The 21,560-nt window shown below is 40.4% G+C and overlaps 2 protein-coding genes across 3 annotated transcripts in view; one reads left to right on the top strand and one right to left on the bottom strand.

Moving 5' to 3' along the window:
- The first annotated feature begins 97 nt into the window (after window positions 1-97).
- hnrnpul1 (heterogeneous nuclear ribonucleoprotein U-like 1) lies at window positions 98-15,337 on the top strand. The gene is made up of 16 exons (XM_080053972.1): window positions 98-170; window positions 654-958; window positions 1,738-2,154; window positions 3,394-3,607; window positions 4,346-4,419; window positions 5,008-5,147; window positions 7,383-7,482; window positions 7,886-7,998; window positions 8,255-8,521; window positions 8,790-8,912; window positions 9,302-9,430; window positions 11,339-11,507; window positions 12,321-12,611; window positions 13,186-13,340; window positions 13,672-13,911; window positions 14,344-15,337. The coding sequence occupies exons 2-16, from the start codon at window positions 706-708 to the stop codon at window positions 14,461-14,463; spliced, it is 2,805 nt and encodes a 934-aa protein (XP_079910098.1). The 5' UTR covers window positions 98-170; window positions 654-705; the 3' UTR covers window positions 14,464-15,337.
- Window positions 15,338-16,308: 971 nt separating this feature from the next.
- rasgrp4 (RAS guanyl releasing protein 4) overlaps window positions 16,309-21,560 on the bottom strand; it is a 29,450-nt gene continuing 24,198 nt past the window's right edge. The window contains exons 11-17 of one of the 2 annotated variants that reach the window (XM_080053970.1): window positions 21,293-21,400; window positions 20,657-20,766; window positions 20,027-20,177; window positions 19,900-19,936; window positions 19,181-19,312; window positions 18,548-18,750; window positions 16,309-16,853 (exon numbers count right to left, since the gene is read on the bottom strand). In XM_080053970.1, the coding sequence (XP_079910096.1) occupies window positions 16,737-16,853; window positions 18,548-18,750; window positions 19,181-19,312; window positions 19,900-19,936; window positions 20,027-20,177; window positions 20,657-20,766; window positions 21,293-21,400 (858 nt within the window). In that variant the 3' untranslated portion in view covers window positions 16,309-16,736. The remainder of the gene's footprint in view (window positions 16,854-18,547; window positions 18,751-19,180; window positions 19,313-19,899; window positions 19,937-20,026; window positions 20,178-20,656; window positions 20,767-21,292; window positions 21,401-21,560) is intronic. The other variant, XM_080053971.1, reaches the window with a different exon arrangement.

The following is a 21,560-nucleotide window of genomic DNA, read 5'->3' as shown; positions in this document are numbered from 1 at the left end:
ACTAGAGCGGTACCAGCCAATCAGACGCGAGTATCAGCAGTAGGGCGGGTCTTTGTAGAATGCCGGTGGGGGGGAATAACGCTTCAGAGTCTAGTCTCGAACCCTAGAGGGCGGCAGCGACTGTTTCCTTTTTCTGGCACGGCTGACCCGCGCGACTCGCGTGAGAGAAGGTAGGCCTCAACTTTATTTTGCATCACAACTTATAAACCGAGCAAACAATGCATGATATATATCACTTGCATGCATACAAGGGCATTGCACACACTTTGCAAATTGCAGTACTTACAAAAGTTAAGTTATTTGTCTTGCATCGGTTGTTGTCGGTACGTTAGCTAATGCTAGGCGATGATACGGTTACCACGTAGCTACAACTTAGAAGCCAAACACAACCTTTACGACGAGTCTGCTGGTAGGTTAGACCTCAAACGAACTATTTGGTTTGGGGCAGATATAAATCATGCTTAAATAGGGTTGTAAACATGTGGTGGGAGCAGGTACAATGTGTGCAGTAGCTGCTAGCCTAGCCGAGCAGCTAATGTAGCTTGTTTGGCTGAGACACACTGCCGCCATCTGATATTGATTTGAAAGTTAGACGCAGTGTTTGAACTGCTACCATACCATTTTCCAATGTTTTTGTTCCTTTTTTTTTGTAGGAAACATATTTAATTCTATAGATATTTATAACAACAACCATCTGATAACAAAATGAGTGTCGACGTGAAGAAACTGAAAGTAAACGAGCTGAAAGAGGAGCTTCAGCGCCGCGGCCTGGACACCAAAGGCCTGAAAGCGGAACTGGTGGAGCGGCTTAAGGACGCGCTGGAGACGGAAGCCGAGGGGGGCGAAACCGCGGATGCCCCAGAGATGGGCGAGCAGATGGGGGATGAGGAGGAGGACGACTTCCTACAGGACGAAGAAGACAGCGACGGTGGAGACGAGCCCGAAGAGCAGCAACAAGGTATGGGCGCTGTTTAACTTTACACTTGTTTTAGTGTATTTTATTTACTGTTTACATAGGCTTTTATTACTTGTTACATCTTCACTGATGCTTTGGTAATAACACATTAGAGTCTAAAGATTTATACTGAGCAAGTTTTACTAAACAGGGTATGGGCGCTGTTTAACTTTACACTTTGTTGTTTGATTGCTGTTTTATTTTGATGCACCTTGTGCACGAAACGTGCTTAGAAAACAAAGTTGCCTTGCCTAGATGTTTTGTGAAAAAAAGGTTTATGCTAACTTTTGTGTCTTTTAATTTGTTTTCCTACTGTTTACATAGGCTTTTATTACATTTTGCAACTCTACTGATGCTTTTGTATAGCATATTAGAGACCAAATATTTTTTCTGAACAAATTATGGATACAGTACAATACAATTTTCAGGTATTTCAAATGCATTTTCTGTATGTTTTTAAGGACATGTGTATCATATATCTGATAAGTATCAACATATGCATACATCCTTCTGTAATAACCATGTTAATAGTGCTACAAATGTAAACGTGTAGTTGAGAAAAAGTGCATGCATTTTTATGTACACAGTCAATTTAACCCTTTCATGCATAGTCTCTAATCTAACTTGCCTTTAGCTGTAAGGACAGTGTATGTATTCTGTCAACAAGGTGTAAGTACACTTGCAGAAGAGACACATCACACAAGAATGCATTGAGTTCATACTTTTCTTTTACGATCATGATAACTAAATGTATTGGATCATTCTTTTTTTCCCCCGCGCAGAAGCAGCTGTGATCTTAAGTGATGATGATGACGATGATGTAATCGCACAAGAGGAAGATGATGATGTTATAGCACAAGATGATGATGATGATGATGTCATCGCTGAAGACGAGGGCGTCCCACCGGAGGAAGACGAGGGCAGGGACTCCGGCGGTTACTATGAGGACGAGGAGGCCGAAGCCGAGCCGTTTGAAAATCAACCGACTCCAGATTCCGGCCACAGCATGCCCGAGCCCGACTTCACGGCAGACGACGCGGATGTAAACAAAGCCGACTCAATGCCGGAGCCCGAAGCAGCGGTGATGCCCAAGGAGGAGGAAACCAAACCTGTGCAAGAGCCGGTACCTCAGCCCGAGACAGAGGCAGAACCAGAGCTTGAGCCGGAACAACCAATGGAGAAGGTCGAGAACAAACCAGGTGTGTTTCAACAGTTTTTCACTTAAAGGTGGAGTCAGCGATTCTGGAGAATGCTTGTGTTAAAATCACTTTTTGGTCAAAATCAGTGAATATCTCCTCACGACCCGCTGTCTATCCGTACTGTGTGTGCTCTGAAAAATATTTCAGTTAATACACAGTTTATGCTAAGTGAACAAAGGGGGGGCCACCGTAGCTAGCTAGCAACATGTCCGTTTTTCAGTGCATAAACAACACAGTACGTGTAGGCAGAAGATCACAGTAGAAATGCCACTAAGAATTTATGGCTGTGTTGATTTTCCAAAGTAAAACATTTATTTGAGTATGTCAATAGTTGAGCAGTGCAGATGTAAATATAAAGTTGGCAGACTTTGCAGAAACGGCAAAGTTTTACTCGAATTCCGTACACACGCGCCATGCCAATTAATCTGTGGCTCGATGACTCATGGTTAGTAGTGTCACCTCATAGTCATAGACCAGTTGGGCGTTGGCATGCACTTTGCCCTCCTCTGCGGTTGCCCCATTTCAACGCCATTGTTAAGATCAGTAGTGTACAGAACACACCTTTCCCACAGGCTTTATTAAAGAATATAAACAATCTTTACTTAAGCTGTTACTTAAAATAACCTACAGACGACACGGTCTACTACTATGTGTTTTCACTAGATTTGCCTGACACAATTGCGTTATTTGTTAGTATGTAGCACCTGTTAATATGGGACAACGTAAACCTTCATGGCTGCATGTTGTTGGGTGGCCTTGCATATTTCCATCAATGAAAACATGTGAAGTTGAATGATACTGACTTGGGAGCAGCATCTGTCTATCCACACACACAAGCATTGATATGAATTCACTCTTCTTCTTTTTTTTAATCTGTGTGCAAGTTGTAATTTGGTGTCAGTAAGGTCTTAGCCTGGCAGGACTATATTTGTAGTGAAAAACAAAAAAATGTCTCAATTTATAAGGTACATTTTCACACTTTGATGGAACGCAATAGCTGTTTGATTCACATATTGGGTGTCAAGATTTCAATGTTGCTTTTCAGAGACGTCCAAATTCCTACCAAAGTGAGTGTTGGAATTTGTGTTCTCTGGTCCAATGAAGGATCTCTGAATATTAAAAAAAAACTTCTCTCTGCTTCATCGTCAGTATAAAATGAACCTTTTGATTAAACCCACGGTTATAAAAGTGTAACTTAACATCTGACCCCTTTTGTCATCATTTAAATGACCATTTCAGAAATCAAAGTGGAGGTGAAACAGGAGGAGGACCCAGAGGCCGGTGGAGAGAGAGCGCAGGACATCCCAACCACCGAACAGCAGCGGGATCAAGACGGAGCCGCTCAGGCCGAGACGGTGAAAGCTGAGGCTGATAAAGGAGGAAGCGTTAGCCGGAAGAGACCGCATGAGGAGAGCAGGAGCTATGGCTACTATGAACGCCACGAGGAAAAGAGGTATGATCAACAGGGATCGAGTCACAGCTCTGGAAAAAATGAAGAGACCACTCCAAATGTTCAGTGTCTCTTGTTTTACTCTTTAGAGACATATGTTTGAGTAGAATGAACATTTTGGTTTTATAATGTAAACTACCGATAACATTTCTACCAAATTACAATACATTTTTTTTTGTCATTAAGAGCATTTTCATTAAGTTATGTAGAGATGAAGATTGAAGAAAAATCCAGACTGGTCTCTTAATTTTTTCCGGGGCTGTATTTTGCATTTAGGCTTTTAGCTGGTGTCCTTAAAGGTGGAGTCAGCGATTCTGGAGAATGCTTGTTGACAAAATCACTTTTTTTTAATATCTCCGCATGATCCGCTATACGTGTGTACTGTGTGTGCGCTGAAAAAAAAACAGTTTTTAATTCTCTGCCTAGACTTTGTAAACAGGCATGTTGCTAGATATGGTGGACCCATTTGATTGAATACCCTTTGTTTACATTACAGTTTACAGAGCCTAGATTTTTTTTTCTTTTTTTTCCAGCGCACTCACAGTGCGTACAGGTAGCGAATCATGAGGAGATATTCACTGATTTTGGCAAACTTATTTCGACAACAAATTTTCTCCCTGATCGCTGACTCCATCTTTAATTGAACAGGCCAACAATAGAAAGAAAATGTACAGTCACGGGATGGGTCTGTTTATATTCATTCTGTCAATGATAACTTAACACTCTGCTGTCATTGTACAGATCTCGCACACCACAGCCGCCCGCGGAAGACGAAGAAGAAGCCATCGATGACACTCTGGTTACAATGGATACATGTAAGTAGGAGGATGAAACGCTTCTGTGCCCAAGTAAAAATAATTTATGAAAAGTGTAGTCACAACTGCTGAGATTCCTGTTCTACTTGGCTAGCTTTGTCTTGCTATTTGGCTAGCTTAGGCTCAATGCATTCTCGAAGTCTCGAAGCATTCTCTCGGAGCATCAATATTTCAATCTATATGTTTACATTCCAATAAAGTAGGAAGATGAAATGCATCTGTGCCCACGTAAATATAGTTTGGGAAAAATGTGGTCACAGCTGCTTCAAAATCCATGACCTGGCTGGCTTATTCCCACGCATTCTTCCCCAACCATCAATATTTCATACAAGCTGTTTACATTCGAAATAAGTTATTTATTTATCACACAATAGAAGTGTTTCTCCAATTGTCCGGTCTATGCCTTCTCAAATATTTTCAACAACAACCCGAAATAACTTGGACTTATCTACGCATCACATACAGTTGTGTTTTTCGGACTCTAGAAATGCATGGTCAAATTACATTTTGCATTTAATTTCTCAACCTGTAATACCAGATTTCACACACAAACACATTTATAATATTTTTCTGTCTTCTTTTTTTCAGATAACTGTGATCTGCACTTCAAAGTGTCCCGGGATCGCTACAGTGGTTACCCTCTGACCATCGAAGGCTTTGCTTACCTGTGGGCCGGAGCTCGAGCTTCGCATGGCGTCAGCAAGGGCCGCGTGTGTTTTGAGATGAAGGTAATGACTGCACTTTGGTCAGCTGATGTTGTTTTTAAATGTGCTCAGGGTTCGACATAACGTATAGCCCGATGGCCCGGGGCCAGTAAAATCATATGCAGGGCAAGTTGATTGGCCAGTCACTGTCCCGCCCGGGCCAGTGACTGGCCAATCACAGTTCAGTATCTTTTTGTAGACTACATCATGGTTCATTGAAATGCGCGTTGAGAGTCGGAATGAAAGCAGTGTTTATTTAAGACTCAATATAATAAACCTAATATAAAATATATTTTTTAATGAAAGGCCAGTGGACACCGATGCGTGGGTTTTTGACAGGCGGGGCAACAAGCGGGTGCACTCTCGCTCCGTTGGCAGAGCTGCCTACTGTCCGCCTGCGAGTCGACAAATCAATCGACTTGCTTTGCCCCCTTTCTTTCTTCCCACAGCAGAGGTTGAGGTGCAGAAAATGATAACTGCGCTTTTCCTTTATCTGCCGCAGTATGTCACAGTATTTTCATCCAAGCCCCAATGGTAATACAAATGAGAGGCGTTATTTAAACGCTGTGAATGCGTCTCCGGTGATTGTGTCGGTTGTAGACAGAAACGAACGGAGGGACTCCGCTCACTGTACAGTTCCTATAGTCGCGCAGTTTGGCACTGTGTTTTCAGGCTCGAGACATTCAATCAGATCGCGGAAGTCTTTCCCATTGAAATCGCTAACGGGGAGAATATCCCCGGTTATTATTTTAGCCACAAACCACAGTTCATCTGCGCGGCGGCTCACTCGCTGGCGAGATCACACGGTGAAACGCTGCTGTGATCGGACGAAGGCATTGTGTGTTTCTAAGGTGATTTAACGTCATAGTCTTAGACGAGCGTTTAACTTATGCTGCATATTTTGCACTGCATTGTTTTTTATCAATAGTTTGAAAAAATGGTCCCACACCGGACTCTTATGTGAAGCTGACACTTCATGCTGAAGTGACACTCCTGCAGCGCGCACGACCAGACGTGAACTCACATACACGGTGAAATCTCCCATTAAAAAAACGGCATAACCCACTGATTTTCGGATTTCTATTCTATTTTTAAAGTCAACTTGAGCGAAAGTGGAAAACCGGTCATTCGGTCGACACATTCACATCCCTAATGCATATAGAGAAAGTAATAAAAACAGCCTACCACACCACAAAGAATGATCAGACCTTCATCTCTTATTTATTTTTTATGTTTGATCATGACTTCTATTCATTAAACTGCCCAAATTCAAGAATAAAAACAACCATCAAACTACTGGACTTTAAAATACTGGCCGACTCTTTCAACATACTTTTAGTTGTAGGCTTCTAATTCAATATGTTTGCCTGGTTTTATATTATGTGTATGAGCAATATCAACATTTCATATAATTAACTAAAAGAAAAATAACCAAATCTAAAGGGAATATCTATACTGTTACAGAATAGATATTCCCTTTAGATCTGGTTATCTTTCTTTATTTTTCTAATACAGGTATTATAATTATTGACACTAAATTATGAAGAAAAAAAAAGTGTGTGCAGGGCCAGTGAAAATATACAAGGGGCCAGTAAAACTCGGATCCACTGGCCCGGCGGGCCAGTAGGAAAAAAAAGTTATGTTGAACCCTGGTGCTATAGAAATAACTTTGACTTTGATGAGTGTCTTCCTTCTAATGTTAAGCCAGTTTTATTTCTAGACACACATAATTCACACATACTGTACAATCGAAAAGAGGGCTGCGCTTAAATTTCTGATCAGGTGAAACATTGAGTTACTTTAAACAAAAACTTTTCTGTATACAGTGTCCACACTAGATATATTGTTCCCTGATACATGAAACTGGGATTTATGTTTCAAACAGTGAAATAGCATCTGTTTTTTGTTTTTTTTAATCCTATTGTCATAATATCATAACATTTATGTATTATATTACTCGCTTGGCCTAAAATCGATGTCAATCCAGGCACCCTTTAATGGACGTATACTTACGTTTTTGAAAACTAACACCAGGGGGCATTTAATCAAACAAGTACATTTGGCAATTTTGGCAAGAAAGAAACAATCCCACACCTCCTATTCTTTAAGTTGATCTTAACACTCAAATTTAAAACACTATTTTACTCAAACTACAAGATTTCCTCATACTCCTTGGTTAGCTACCATCCAAAGTGATGATGGCGTTTCTTGCCAGTCTCCTAGTCTTGTTTTTGACCTGATTTCTGTTCCACTCTTCAGATCAATGAGGAGATCCCTGTAAAGCACCTGCCCAGCACTGAGCCCGACCCCCATGTGGTCAGGATCGGATGGTCACTCAACCACTGCAGCACTCAGCTTGGTGAGAAGAGCAAATGCCCCAAACAATCCCTGCGTTCCAAATCCCCATATTTAGTGTGCCAGAAAAAGATTTAGGATGTCCCAATACATGCACGTCAATTGTAGTATGCTGAAAATACATAAATGACACTAACTCCAATAGCATTTTGGTGTATTCGTCTTTATTATTGACATTTCTCGACATAATGAAAAAAAAAAAAAAACTTCCTTATCCAATTTTTTTCTCTCCCGTGGCCCTAAAGCTCTTCTGTACTTTAGTATGTAGTGTAGTAAAAAGAAAGAGTATGTGATTTGGAACGCAGGGAATGAATTGAGATGATTTTTTTTTTACATTATAACTTTGCTGCAAATGAGAGCTGTTGCCTGTAATCAAAACAATGCATTTCCGTCTGTCTTGTTTTTAGGTGAGGAGGCCTTCTCCTTCGGATACGGAGGAACAGGAAAGAAATCCGCTGACTGCAAGTTTGCAGACTTCGGGGAGAAGTTTGGTGAAAACGACGTCATCGGCTGTTACATCGTAAGTAACGGCAATAGTCGTTCAAATACTTTTATCTTTATTTAAAAGCACCATACTAGGATTATTTGGATTTCACTGAATTATAATAGTTTCATATTAGAAGAAAAAAGGTAAAATAGACCACAATTCATTAATTCATTCAGATTATTGCAGTTTTTAACATATTAATATTAGTAATTTCTAAATTTTTGTCCGTGTATTTGACAGTACAGTAAGTCAAACTTACAATGCTTTTTCCTCTCCTGACTTTAACTAGGACTTTGACACCAATGAGGAGGTGGAGATGTCCTACTCTAAGAACGGAGTGATGTTGGGTGTGGCGTTTAAAACCTCCAAGGAGTCTCTGGCTGGCCGAGCCCTGTTCCCTCACGTCCTGGTGAAGAACTGTGCCGTTGAGTTTAACTTTGGACAGAAGCCTGAGCCGTACTTCCCCCCTCCAGACGGCTACACCTACATCCACAACCTGGACCTGGACGACAAGATCAGAGGCACCAAGGGACCCGCCATCAAGTCTGAATGCGAGGTAGGGCAGCGCGGATATTATAGAACAGTCTTTGCGTTTTTTTTGCTCACAAATAATGCACATACGCATGTATATACAGATAATTTGCTGCTGAAATTTGGCACAATTCTTTTTAGCAATTATTTACACCAGGGTGTTTTTTTTTTTATTATTATTTTTAAATACTAAATTGGGGATGCCATTTGATGAAAATGTAACATTGTTTGATAGTGATCAATAGCAATACCATGATGAAATATGTTTAAGACCTATTTTCCACTTTTTTCAGATCTTGATGATGGTCGGCCTGCCCGCCTGTGGAAAGACCACTTGGGCCACAAAGTTTGCCGAGTCGAACCCCGAGAAGAAGTACAACATCCTGGGGACAAATGCCATCATGGACAAGATGAAGGTCTGTTTTGGTCACCCCCCCTCTCAAACTAAACACATGAAAAATAGTTTTTTCAGTCCATCATTGTATAGATGTCTATTTTAATTTTTTTATTCTGTATTGTAGGATCATATATTAATCTGAGAGTTATTTTTTACAACATTGTACAATTTTTTTTTTAAAGCAACAATAGAAAAATTGTCTCCCCACCCCCCCTTCAAACTAAATACATTTCAAATAGTTTCTTGTCTTAAATGTCTATTTGTTTTTTTATATAAACTTTATTTTTGAGTTATTTTTTTACATTAACATCCTAAAAAAAAAAAAATCCCATGCAAACAATAAAAAAAAAGACTAATAAAAAATTATTAAAAAACAATAATAATAAAAAATGTCTACTTGTTGTGCAGGTGATGGGCCTGCGTCGGCAGAAGAACTACTCTGGGCGCTGGGACGTCCTGATCCAGCAGGCCACACAGTGTCTGAACCGGCTGATTGAGATCGCCGCCCGCAAGAGACGCAACTACATCCTAGACCAGGTACTGCCCTCCCACCCACACCATGCCCTCACACACTCTCACACAGTCAGTCAATGTGCCCTGAATGATCACACTCTCTCTCTAATGGACTATTTATTTATCTTTCAGGGTTCAGGGGGGCTCTGTGTGTATTATAGAGTAGAAGAAAAGCTTTGAAATCACCCTCTTGTCACTTTGCTTGTCATGTATTGTAAGAAAAATGTAATGGCTCTCATATAAGTGACAGAATTTTTCATGTTTTTCATCCCTCCAGTATATATATATATATATATTTTGCACTTGCTATTCTATTCCTTGTCATATATAATACAGTATTGTTTTTGTCTTGTGAATTTTTTCAACAATGTACAAGTAGACCAATGACTATGTAAAGATGTTGAGAAACAAGTAAGCTCTGACCTGGTGAGTAAAGAAAAACACCTTCCGTTGCTAATGCGTAATAAGACAAAGAGAATGATAGCTTTTCTAAAAGCTATTTAAAAAAGAAAAGTGAGATACATGGAACTTTTGAGTGTGTTTTTTAATGAATTGAACCCTCCAAGGTAAGTAAATGACTAACAGTGTTTAGATTTTCAGATTCTTGTGGTCAGCTAATGTGTAAAAAGGTAGGTAGGTCTCCGGGTCTTTGCTAAGGATAAGTGAGTATAAACAGGTAGGTTATTATTATCTGTCTGTTGTTGTCTTGACTGGAACTAGAGTTCGTAATGAAGATCAGGTAAGTATAGGTAAGTCAAGGGGGACCCATCAGAGTAGCAAGTTGTTTTTAGCGTAGCATGCTCTTGTAAACCAGAAGTGTTTAAGACTGATTGTGCTAATACAAGTTTTACTGCAGATTCAGCGCGAGAAATTGCTGCGAAAAATAAAAAAAATTGTCCAAGGTATGTGGTGGATTTGTAGAAATTGCTAATGGAAACCAAGGAGATATGAAGAAGCAGTTCATATTGACGGTAGAGTATTTTTCTTGCGATTTAGACGAAATCCACATGATAATTTTGCTATACATTGAAGGATTGGAAGTTGACACGTTACCTCTTAAAGCTCTGTAGTCGCGTTGTTGATGATACTTTGTACATAGCTGGTCATTGTTTAGTGAACAGGGGTTTGTCTTATTTCCGTGCAGATAAGAGTTGTGTGTATTCAAGGGTTATGCTCTTGTAATGCTAAATTGTGTGTAATAGCTGGTAACAGTGAATCTTCTATTTGAATAATGACACAGCATGTTACTGACTTTTCTTATCATCTGCTGAATAGCTTTTGCAATATAATGAACCAGAATTAATAATGTTACAGCTAACCTTGATGAATGAAGGTAGAAATGGATTTTACTTTATGTAATTTCACATGCATTATGCTCATGTATTGGGCCCTGCTTTTAGGCAGTTCTCCAAGGAAATAGATTTTGAATCCAGATTTCGATGTTCGACACAATGTTTCCACCTGCTTCCATCAGTAATGGCTTTCAATGGACTCTAGTAATAACATATTAACAAGTATCACATTGTCACCGCATGAAGATATAATTGAATACATGCTAACTACATAAATGTGTTTGAATATCTATTTAACTATTGACCTGATGTTGACTCCTAATGTTACTGGGAGTAACTAAGCGAACCTACAGCGTAGTCAGCTTGTTAGATGAATATGTCGGGTCCCTCTTTGTCCATAATTAACCTTCTTCAGCAGACACTTTGGCGCCCGGTTGCAGAGAGCGAGAAGGTAAGTCTGTGGAGTGATGAGAGGCCACTAGACAAAAACTGAGTTAAAAAGCCGCTAGACTTGACATCCAAGCCAAAAAACCTCTCTCACTTCATTATTGCAGGGTTCCAGCTTCCCTCCCAGTGGAAAGCCAGTACAAGTAAAACAATAACAAACAAGCTTCTACCTCTTTCTTGTCACCATTGCTAGACAAATGTATATGGATCAGCAAGGAGACGAAAAATGCGTCCTTTTGAAGGTTTTCAACGCAAGGCTATTGTAATTTGTCCCACGGACGAGGATTTAAAAGAACGAACATTAAAGCAAACCAATGAGCAGGGGAAGGATGTGCCCGATCATGCTGTGTTAGAAATGAAAGGTAGGAATGCTGTGGAAAACAACAAATAAAAAAAAAACACCAGATCTACTTTTTTTAATTTTTATTTTACTTTTCTATATGTTGTCTCTAAAATCAAACTTGGAAGATGCCCCCTCCCTCCCTCCCTCCCTCCCCCCCCATCAAGATATCAGACCTGGACATTTTTGTTTCTTTAAACAGTCCACATGAATTTGATTATTTTTATTTTTTACCTATATCTGCCACTTTGCCATTCAGCTTACTTCTAATGCACTGCAAACTGAGCCGTGTGCCTTTGTTGAGTCCATGTAATAGTAGAGTTAATATTGCCCAATTTACTTTCCTAAAAAGGGATATTTCCACACGGCTTACTCAAGCAGTTACATGCTGAAGCTGTTGTTGGAAGTTGATTCTTTGTAACGGTTACATCAGCTGCCCTTGGTTTGCAGTGCTCTTTCCTCTTCTCACCAACCTTCTATAGTTGTCCCTTATGTCACCCCTCCCCTCCTCTACTCTCCCCCCCCTCTCCTGTGTCTTGCCTAAACAAATTCTCCCTCCATGTTCCCCTGGAGGTGATGTTTGTTCCTTTTTTACCCTGCTTTACATCTGCTTTCATCTTTCTGAGTAACTTTAGATTCTCTTGTGATGATTTTGCCCCGTCTCTGTGTGGTATTAATTATTGTTCCTTTTTGTCTTCCGGTGGTGTGGCTCTCTCTGGTCTTCACCCCCGACCCCCTACCCCTCTCTCTTTCTCTCTCTCTCTCTGCCTGTCCGACGGGCTCTCTCTCTCTCTCTCCATCCATCTGTGGTCACCCTCTTGTCCACTTCTCCAAGCCAACTTTACTGTGCCCGAGGCTTGCGACTTCCTGGACGAGGTGACGTACGCAGAGCTGCAGCGTGAAGAGGCAGAGACTCTGTTGAAGCAGTACAATGAGGAGGGTCGTAAGGCCGGTCCGCCCCCAGAGAAACGCTTTGACAACAGGCCGGGCGGCTTCCGGGGCCGGGGGGCCAGCGGGGGCGTCGGCGGTGGTGGTGGCGGAAGCTTCCAGAGATATGACAACCGTGACGGGGCGCGCGGAAGCTACCAGAACCGCAGTGGAGACGGAGGCAGTGGCTACAGAGGAGGTGAGTGGAACAGCTGGCTTATCTATATAAGCGCTTTGAGTACGAGAAAAAGCGCTACATAAATCCAATCCATTAACATTATCACTATATTGATCATGTAAAGCTAGAGTATATTACTTAAATGTACAGTGTGTGTGTAAAGGGAATTGCCTTTTCCGCAAACATATTCATAAGTATGTTTTAATTAGTGTATAATCGTTTGAAAATAAGTTATCTTGGAATGAGCCTTTAATATGGATGGAGGCCGTGGGTACAGAGGTAGTGAGTGGAGCGTTGGATTACCTTATATTGGATTTGTCTTGATCATGTAAAGTTACAATCTGTTACTTAAAGAGACTATGAGGAACTTTAAATTGTTTTTGAAACGGTAGCATGCGCTAGCAAATATATTTTAGGACAGCAGATGCTGGTGACGTAAAAAATCACTACCACTTTAGTCCAAAGTTTTTTTTACTGTCCATACTAACACTGATAGCTCTGTGATTTGAATGTGAGAGGTTGAACTTTGGCTACCATGTCTATATATGGTAAAGTTATGTATATTGCAACTAAAACATATTTTTTGTTGGTTCAGCTGGCTACAATCGTGGCGGCAGCTACCAGAACCGTTGGGGCAGCAACCACCGCGACGGAGGCTCTGATTCACGCTCTGGATCATACAACCGCAGCCAGCCGTCCACAGGAAGCTACAACCGCCCCGCCCCTTACAACAAGGGAGCATACAACCAGGTACCTGAAAATACCTCTTAATAAATCTAACAAATGTAAAAAAGTTATTCAATTTGATTGTGAATCGGGGCGCTCCGGTAGCGTAGTGGATAGAACGCGTACCATATTGGCTCCAGCCTTCGTTGCATTTGCCGCGGGTTGAAATTCGACCCTTGGACCTCTACTGCAGGTCATCCCCCCTCTCTCTCTCTGTCTCCCCATTTCAACTCTGTACTATCTAATAAAGCTCGAAAATGCCAAAAAAAAAAACAATCTTCATTTTTTTTTTTGATTGATGTCCTTGATGATTGTGAATTCATGTTGTCTCATGCACGTCTTGCTTCGTTTCCAGGGTTACAGCCAGAACTACAGTCAAGGAGGAGGATACAACCAGGGCAACTACAACCAGAGTTACTATAGCCAGTATCCGGGTTACAGTAGCCAGGGCTACAGCCAAAGCTACAGCCAGCCGCCCGCCGCCCCCGCACAGACGTACAGCCAGCAACCGCCTGCGCAGCAGCAACAGCAACCACCCGCGCAGCAGCAGCAACCGCAACAGACACAACAGAGCTACAACCAGCAATATCAGCAGGTATTTAATCACTGAAGAAACTCTACCTGCCTTCTACACACATCTGATCAACCAGATGTGTGTTGAGGGGCTATTATACTGTGTGGCTGGGTCATTCAAACACCTACATTGGTTAGCTATCCTTATTTATAACAAAAAGATGGCTGCAGATGACAATGAGGGGCTACATGGACACCAGCGGCTGTGGTCAGCATTCATTCATAGTTGCAAAAACAAAAATAAATCTTGTCAGCCACTGCCCTGCACAGTAGTGCAAACTTTTTAAAGCCACTTTAAATTCCACAAGAGATGTTTTTGTTTGAAACGCATAGATTTAAAACGTTGTGTGTAGTATTCCTCCTTCTGAAAAAGAATCCACCAGGCAGTGAAAATTTAAAAGATCCAAACATTTCCTAATTTCTTTGCCTGCTGTGTGTCTCTCCGTCCCTGCAGTACGCTCAGCAGTGGCAGCAGTACTACCAGAACCAGAACCAGTGGAACCAGTATTACAGCCAGTACGGAGGCCAGTACCCTGGACAGGGGAACCAAGGCTCATCTTCCGGTTCCCAATAACTCCACCCCACCCTTCCATCTGTACCTGCCCCATACCTGTGTCCTAAACACTCTGACCTCTGCAGCAAACCGATTTTGTACAGTGTCACATTAAGTCACCAACCGTCATTGTCTCTGTCTTAACACAGTAGCCTTCATAACACCCTCCCCACCAATCAATGTACACATAAACTGCATTACAGTTTGTTGTCTTTTCAATTTTTTACTGAATGAAGTCTTACTCTTTTAAGCAGTCGACGGTTGTGAGGTGGTAGATGATAGGTAATCAAAAAACATTGAATTGAATGTTATCTATTATGCATTGAATGTGGATGTTTGTTGCAAACTTCCACATTTAGCTACAGGTTGAAATGGTCATATTGTATATTTTCTAGGATGCATCGTGTGTGAAAACGTGACGGGGGGGGCAGGAGAAATACATCTCAACGCCTGAAATAATATTTTGCTTGTTTAGAGAAGCTTACAACAAAAAAAAAAGAACAAAACGCATGCTTTTTACCTTCATGGTCCCCCTTTTTCCGATGTCTTGCTCTTTATTTTTATTTTCAGTTACCGGGTGAGCACATTTTATTTACTTCCAATAGATTTCAAACATGGAACATTTTTTTTATAGGTGTTGATACTGTAGTATTTAAGAGCTAATCCAGCCTTTTTGATTGATTGATTGATTGATTGAGAATATTTTGCCACTCTTAAATAGTTGTATGTGCAGTTTTTTTAAATCTCTTTTTGTGATTGGTGTTCATTTAGTCCAGTATAGTTAATTCCTGTTGTCCAAACCCATTTTTTTCTACCTGAAATTGAATCTTGATTATTACCCAAGCTGTCTTGTCTTTATACAATAAATGCAATTGTATACGCCTGTGGATGTTAATATGACTCTTTCTGCCAGTGATTTATTTATTTTTTAACCTTTATTTATACAGGTAAATCCCATTGAAACCGAAGACTCTTTTTCAAGGGTGACCTGTTCCCATATACACGTTACCATTCTCACACACACGTTCATACACTGATAGCAGGCTTACTATCGACATTCGCACGAGGCAAGGTGGGTGAAGTGTCTTGCCCATGACACAGGTGGCAGGGCGGGGATCGAACCTCCAATTGGCGGACCCGCTCTACCACCTGAGCCACAGTCGCCCCTCGATTCAAGTCAAACGCAACACACAGAACACATACAATCATTTGATCAGTCTTTTTTTTCTTATTTTCAACAAGATTGAAATAGTGGACATAATAAAACAAAGCAACATTTAAAACAATATGCCGTACGTACAGTTCCAGTGCAGTCCTGCTGAACCTTGAATGAACTTTTGAAGAAACGTGACTGTCAAATGTTGTCGGGGCAGGAAATAAACCATGTTGATAGAGTTGACTCCACAAGCTGCGGCCATTATTTACCAACTACACTAGGGATGATGTTTGAAATATAAAAAGGGTTCTAACACGCATACATTGTTTGTGACATTCAAATACATCTTTTCGTATTCTCGGGAAATGTAACAAACTAACCGGATAGAAATGTCAAGATTGGCCATCGTGAAAAAATCCAATATTGCCATAAAGGAAAGGGCTCAGTGATTAGAAAATGATTCTGCCATTGTCTGTCCTTGTATAACCAGTCAAGAACAGTTCCCTCATAAACTTAAGAAATACCCCATTGACTGGTTAACAAAATACACATTTTCTCGCGATGTATGCATCCTTGACTACAGTATATACATTCTTAATCAGGGACACCTCTAGAACCCAACCTGAAGCCAAACCTATGGCAGGTTCCAAAATGTTTTGCAACAATCATATAGCGGCCACAATTTGAATTAGCCAGACTTGTTGAGGTTAGTGTCAATTTCCTACCCTGCTTGTAGATGTATTTGTGTGTTTGTGTGTGTGTGTGTGTAAAGGATGAGTAGACCCTTAATTTCTCATAATCATAATCTTGTGGATTGTGGTTGTGTACAACTTTAGCACCAGATAACCAAGGCACCTGCTCTAAGAACACGATATGTTCATAAATTACAGATAAAAATGGACGTTTGAAGCCTATAGACAATAAGCCAAAAACCAACAAGACAAAGACACAAATAAAATAATAAAAACACATCACAACAACCATTTCAAAACATGACACAGTCCATCATGTATAACTTCCAGCATTCCGATATGAATGTCCATTGAATCTCACCAGTTAAACACCAGTCGAAAACCTGGTGGAAACTGGTTATTTTTGTCCATAGTTGAAAATGTTTCTAGATGATTGATTGAGGTTCTCAGTCCGGTTCTTTGCTCTTATCTTTGTAGAGATGAAGCTCTTCCATTTTCTCCTGCAGAAATGAAGTGTGTGTGGATCCGCCGCGGTGCCTCAGAGGCATTGGCAATGTGTTGACCTGGGAAAACACAGAAGAAAAATCGCTTGACAAATTCAGAAATATTTTATTGGGGAAAAACACTTTCATTTTCTTAAAGAGCTTCTTCACCGGTGGAAATATGAAGGTGTATTGAACTCTGAGATCCTATGTAGTATAAATGGGGCAAAGATTTTAGACATCGGTTCATCCAAGCCTGAGAAAAGGCAGAAAGAGTGTCTAACCCTACATTTTCCCATGTGTGACATCACACATGGTAAAATGTAGGGCTAGGATTATCAGGACAGGTTGGCCAATGGAGGACTGAGGGAAGAAAAACCTCATTCATTATATTATAATAGCGATTTAATAATGGTAGAACGCTGGTTCCATATGGGTGAAGTATTCCTTTAATTATAATTCCTTTTATTAATATAATAGGTTCCTTTCATAACACTCAAGGGCACAGTAGAGTTAAAACAAAGCAAAAATATACAGTCAAAACAGGCAAACATACTTCCAGTTTCTCATGGTTATATAAAGGTAGTTCATTCATTAAACTTGTGATAAAACTTTTTTTTAATCTGTTGAGTGATTTTAAAATCCTTACAATAATCCTTAAAACCTTTGACGGTAATTGACATAGTGGATTATGTAAAAGGGACAGTGTTTATCAATAGACATGTTGTTTTTTCTAATTTTTACAAATGTAATTCTTGTTTACAAAATCCTGATAATCTCCCTAGAATTTAAAAACACCTTGTCAGTAAAACCAAAACTAGATGCCCTGTACCTTTGGTGGTAAGAGTTCATTGGCTACTTTTCTCAGTTCTCTTTTGTAAATGAGATCAATTTGCTTTTGGAAAGAAACAAAAAAGGATTATTCCTTGGGTTTATTTGTGTTTGTGTTGTTTTAGGGATTTTAGATAAAAAATCTAATCCGCCCATTTAATTTGAAAACAACTGCATAGGAATTTTAAGAAGAAAGAAAGCTTCCACCAAAATGAGTATTATGTATTATTGAAAATGTCTGACTTTGGCAGAAATGTTGACAAAAGTTAATCATACAAAAATTCTGCACACAAAGGGTTTAGATGATTGTCTCATAAAAGCAAAAATGTCTGTCACTACTGATTTCACTATGTGCTTAACATACAGGCAAATTAGGGGAGTATAAAGGGAGACTTTGAAAGTAGTAAATGTCAACTCAAAGCAGACAGTATTGGTGGTTGATTTAATCATTTAATCCCTCTGCTATTAGAACCTGAAAGTGTTCAAACCAAAGTGAATCACAGCTGTAGTTTCCCCACATGGAGTCACTTCTGATGCAATGATATGTTTATAAAGGTGGAGTCAGTGATACTGGAGAATGCTTGTTGTCAAAATCAACTTCTTGTCAAAATCAGTCAATATCTCCTCACAATCCGCCACATGTCTGTACTTTGTACGATGAAAAAAAATGTGGCGGTGATACACAGCCTAGGCTCTGTAAACGCGTATAGAAACAAAGTGTATATGAACAAAGGGGGACCATTGTGGCTGTTCACAGAGCCTACACTGTGAATCAACACCTGATTTATTTTCAGCCCACACAGTTTGAACAGGTAGCAGATTGTGAGGAGATATTCACTGATTTTGACAAAAAGCATTCTCCAGAATCGCTGACTCCACCTTTACCTGCAGAGGACATGCACCTTTATTAGGTAAACAGCAACAATGTATGATCAGCGCTTCACCTTTCTGTCCGGGGACGCGTGAACCAGAGAGTTGTGGAGGTTCCCCCTCCGGTCCCTCTTCTCTGGAGTCCAAACCCCAGGATCGGTCTGCGTGGAGCGGTCAGACTGAGCCCAATCACAGGCGTTGTTCTGACAGACAGTGGAGCCCTTGTTGTGCTCTGTCTCGTTACTCTGCGGGAAAACGAAGGCCTCCTCCTCTGAACCTTAAAGGGGAAACATACAGTAATACACCAATGCAATGAGATGAAGGGAATGGTGTTTTTATTTAAAGGAATTGTTCAACTTTATATCAATTTGAAGCTTTTTGCCTCACTCTCCGTTTCAAGAAAAGGTGACAGAAAGAAACCACTCCTGTAACTGTGTGTGCATTTTTCATGTGGGCAAAGGTTAGCTTAGCTCATTCAGGTTAGCTTATGCTCAAACACTGGTAGTCAAGGAGAGCAGGTCAACAAAATAAGCACTATATCTTTTTTCTGTATCGAAAAAATGCACGCACAGTTACAACTACATAGGAACGGTTTCTGTCTCCTTTTCTTGAGCCAGAGAGTGAGGCAAAAAGCCAAAAATGTTGATATATTCCTTTAATTTTTTTTTTTACGTGTGTGTAATGTATATGATGGGGGAAGGACGTACAAAAGCTGTTGCCCTTGGTTCTCAGGTCGGGGGCAGGGGTGCAGGGGCAAGACCCGGTTGAGTTTTTGTGTTTCTTTATGCACTCCATCCCCACCAGAGCTCTGCAGTGTCTGTGACAGCTGATCCCACAGTCTGACGGACAGAAAAACATTTTGACACTTTAACACAATGGAATTATTACGTCGTATTAAAGGTGAAGTCAGTGATTCTGGAGAACGCTTGTTGTCAAAAATGTGTGAATATCTCCTTAACGTACGCTACCTTTCCGTGCTGAGTGTGCGCTGAAAAAAAAATCCAGTGTTAATACACACAGCCTAGGCTCTGTAAACGTATATGCAAACAAAAGGGGGCCCACCGTAGCTAGCAACATGCCAGTTTACAGCCTACGTTGTGTTTTAACACCAGATTTCTTTCAGCACACACAGAACAGAGGAGATATTCACTGATTTTGACAACAAGCATTCTCCAGAATCACTGGCTCCACCTTTATAGGATCAATTTATTCAAATCACAAAAGTGTTGGCTAAGCACTACAAACCAAATGACAATTTCTTCAATAATCTACTGTATATTACAGGAGGTTTGTAAGAAAAATATGTTTTTTTTGTAATATGGGTGAACTGACTGTTTAATCTCATATATCTTAAAGGAGGCATCATCTTGCTCTGATTACTCTTGGATGAAATTCAATTTACTATGGCAATGAACTATGAACTTACCTTTACAGTGGAAGCCCTGTTTGATGACTCCCCACAGCTGCAAGAGAGCAGACAAGATATATGTCAGATTGATGTTTGAGTGGCCATTCCTTTGTGTTACATAAGAAATGGAAACTGAAAAACTCACAAAGCCACCACATGTATCACAAAACGTTGGCCGTTTGTACGTAGTCTCATGGAAGTTATGCACGTCATTGAAGTTGTAGCCCAGCTTGGCACATATGGACATTCCCCTCATGAAGTAAGAGGTGATTTCCCCATGGCTGATTTGTCCCTCCCTGGAAAAAAAAATACAATTCAAAAGTGTGCAAGTTGAGATTGTTAAAGGTGCACTATATGATTTTGGGGTGTGTCAGAGAAGTGAACATTTTCTTAGGTATATTCGTGTAGCTGAATAACAAACTTTCCTCACAGGAAAATTGAATCCCTGGAACACTGTTTGAAGTTAGAAAGCTTCCTGAAAAGTTACTGTTTCACTGTTGTTGTTTACAGTAGCAGGGCCTGCAGTTTGGTTTATGAACATATTCTAGTCTTATGTTTGGTTCCAGGTTCCTCAAAATATATATATTTTTTTGATTTATAACGATAGAATCATTCAATACTAAGATTCCATATAGAGAACATTTTGTAAACTAACTGCAGGCTCTGCAAATGTAAACAAATCCCCCTACCCGTAAAACTACACAGTGTACCTTTAAATCATGGCATTTTCTTTCATTTTGACAAGGGGCCTCTGTGCGTGCTGCAGCTTCCTTACCTGTCAGTTTCGTGAGTGCAGAAGGAGAAGGGGAAGTTGGCAGCGATTTTCTCAAAGTCATCCAGTGAGATATAACCGTCTTGGTTCTGGTCGTAATTCTTCATAATGGACTGCAGGGGGTGCAACAGAGCAATACTCACATTAAACAACAGTTACACTTTGTCAAGGAGCTTGGCTGTGTTCAAAAAAGCCATACTTACGTCCTACTCATACTCATTTTGATGTCAATTTGAGTATGTGACGGTTGTGTATGCGAGTTGGTGTAGGCGAGAAATGCCCGGATGAGTGCTAACTTCCGGGAAGTTTTGTGTATGGATCGATAGGATACTTTTCCTATACTCAACCGCGCCACAATGCATTGCGTCCTTTCAAACGGCATGGAAGTTTTTTTTTTAAATCATTTATTGCTTCTGTATATTTCAGTGTAAACGGTTCGACAAACTTCGCATACACAATCGACCGTTAAGTAGACAGTATGGATATAGTATACATGTTGAGTATGTAGGAGGGAGGACGTTATTATGGCTTTTCGAACACAGCCCTATTTTTTTTTTTTTAGTTCTGCTTTGGCCTGTCAAGTAATAAGGAAGTGAAAGACAATAGGGTTTCTTTGCAGAGTCACATAATAATACTCACTTCCACCGTCTGTTTGACGTGTCTGGAGATGGTGTCGGGGTCCAGTCTGTGTGTGACCCCTGACCCCCACTCTGCCACTACAGGGGGTTTGACCGGAGCTACGGGCTGCTGACACACACATGCAGTGATCAATTGATTGATTGATTGATTGATTCAATTGATTTCAGACATGTCAAAAATACAAAACAAAATGAAAAGCATGACAATACAATAAACAAAAATGATGTTTAAATTATTTCACAAAAAAGAAAGAACAAAACAATTTACA

This window comes from Ammodytes marinus (assembly GCF_949987685.1).
Source record: "Ammodytes marinus genome assembly, chromosome: 3".
NCBI lineage: Eukaryota > Metazoa > Chordata > Actinopteri > Uranoscopiformes > Ammodytidae > Ammodytes > Ammodytes marinus.
Note: the sequence above shows the minus strand (reverse complement) of the source record. Positions and strands in the feature narration are given on the sequence as shown.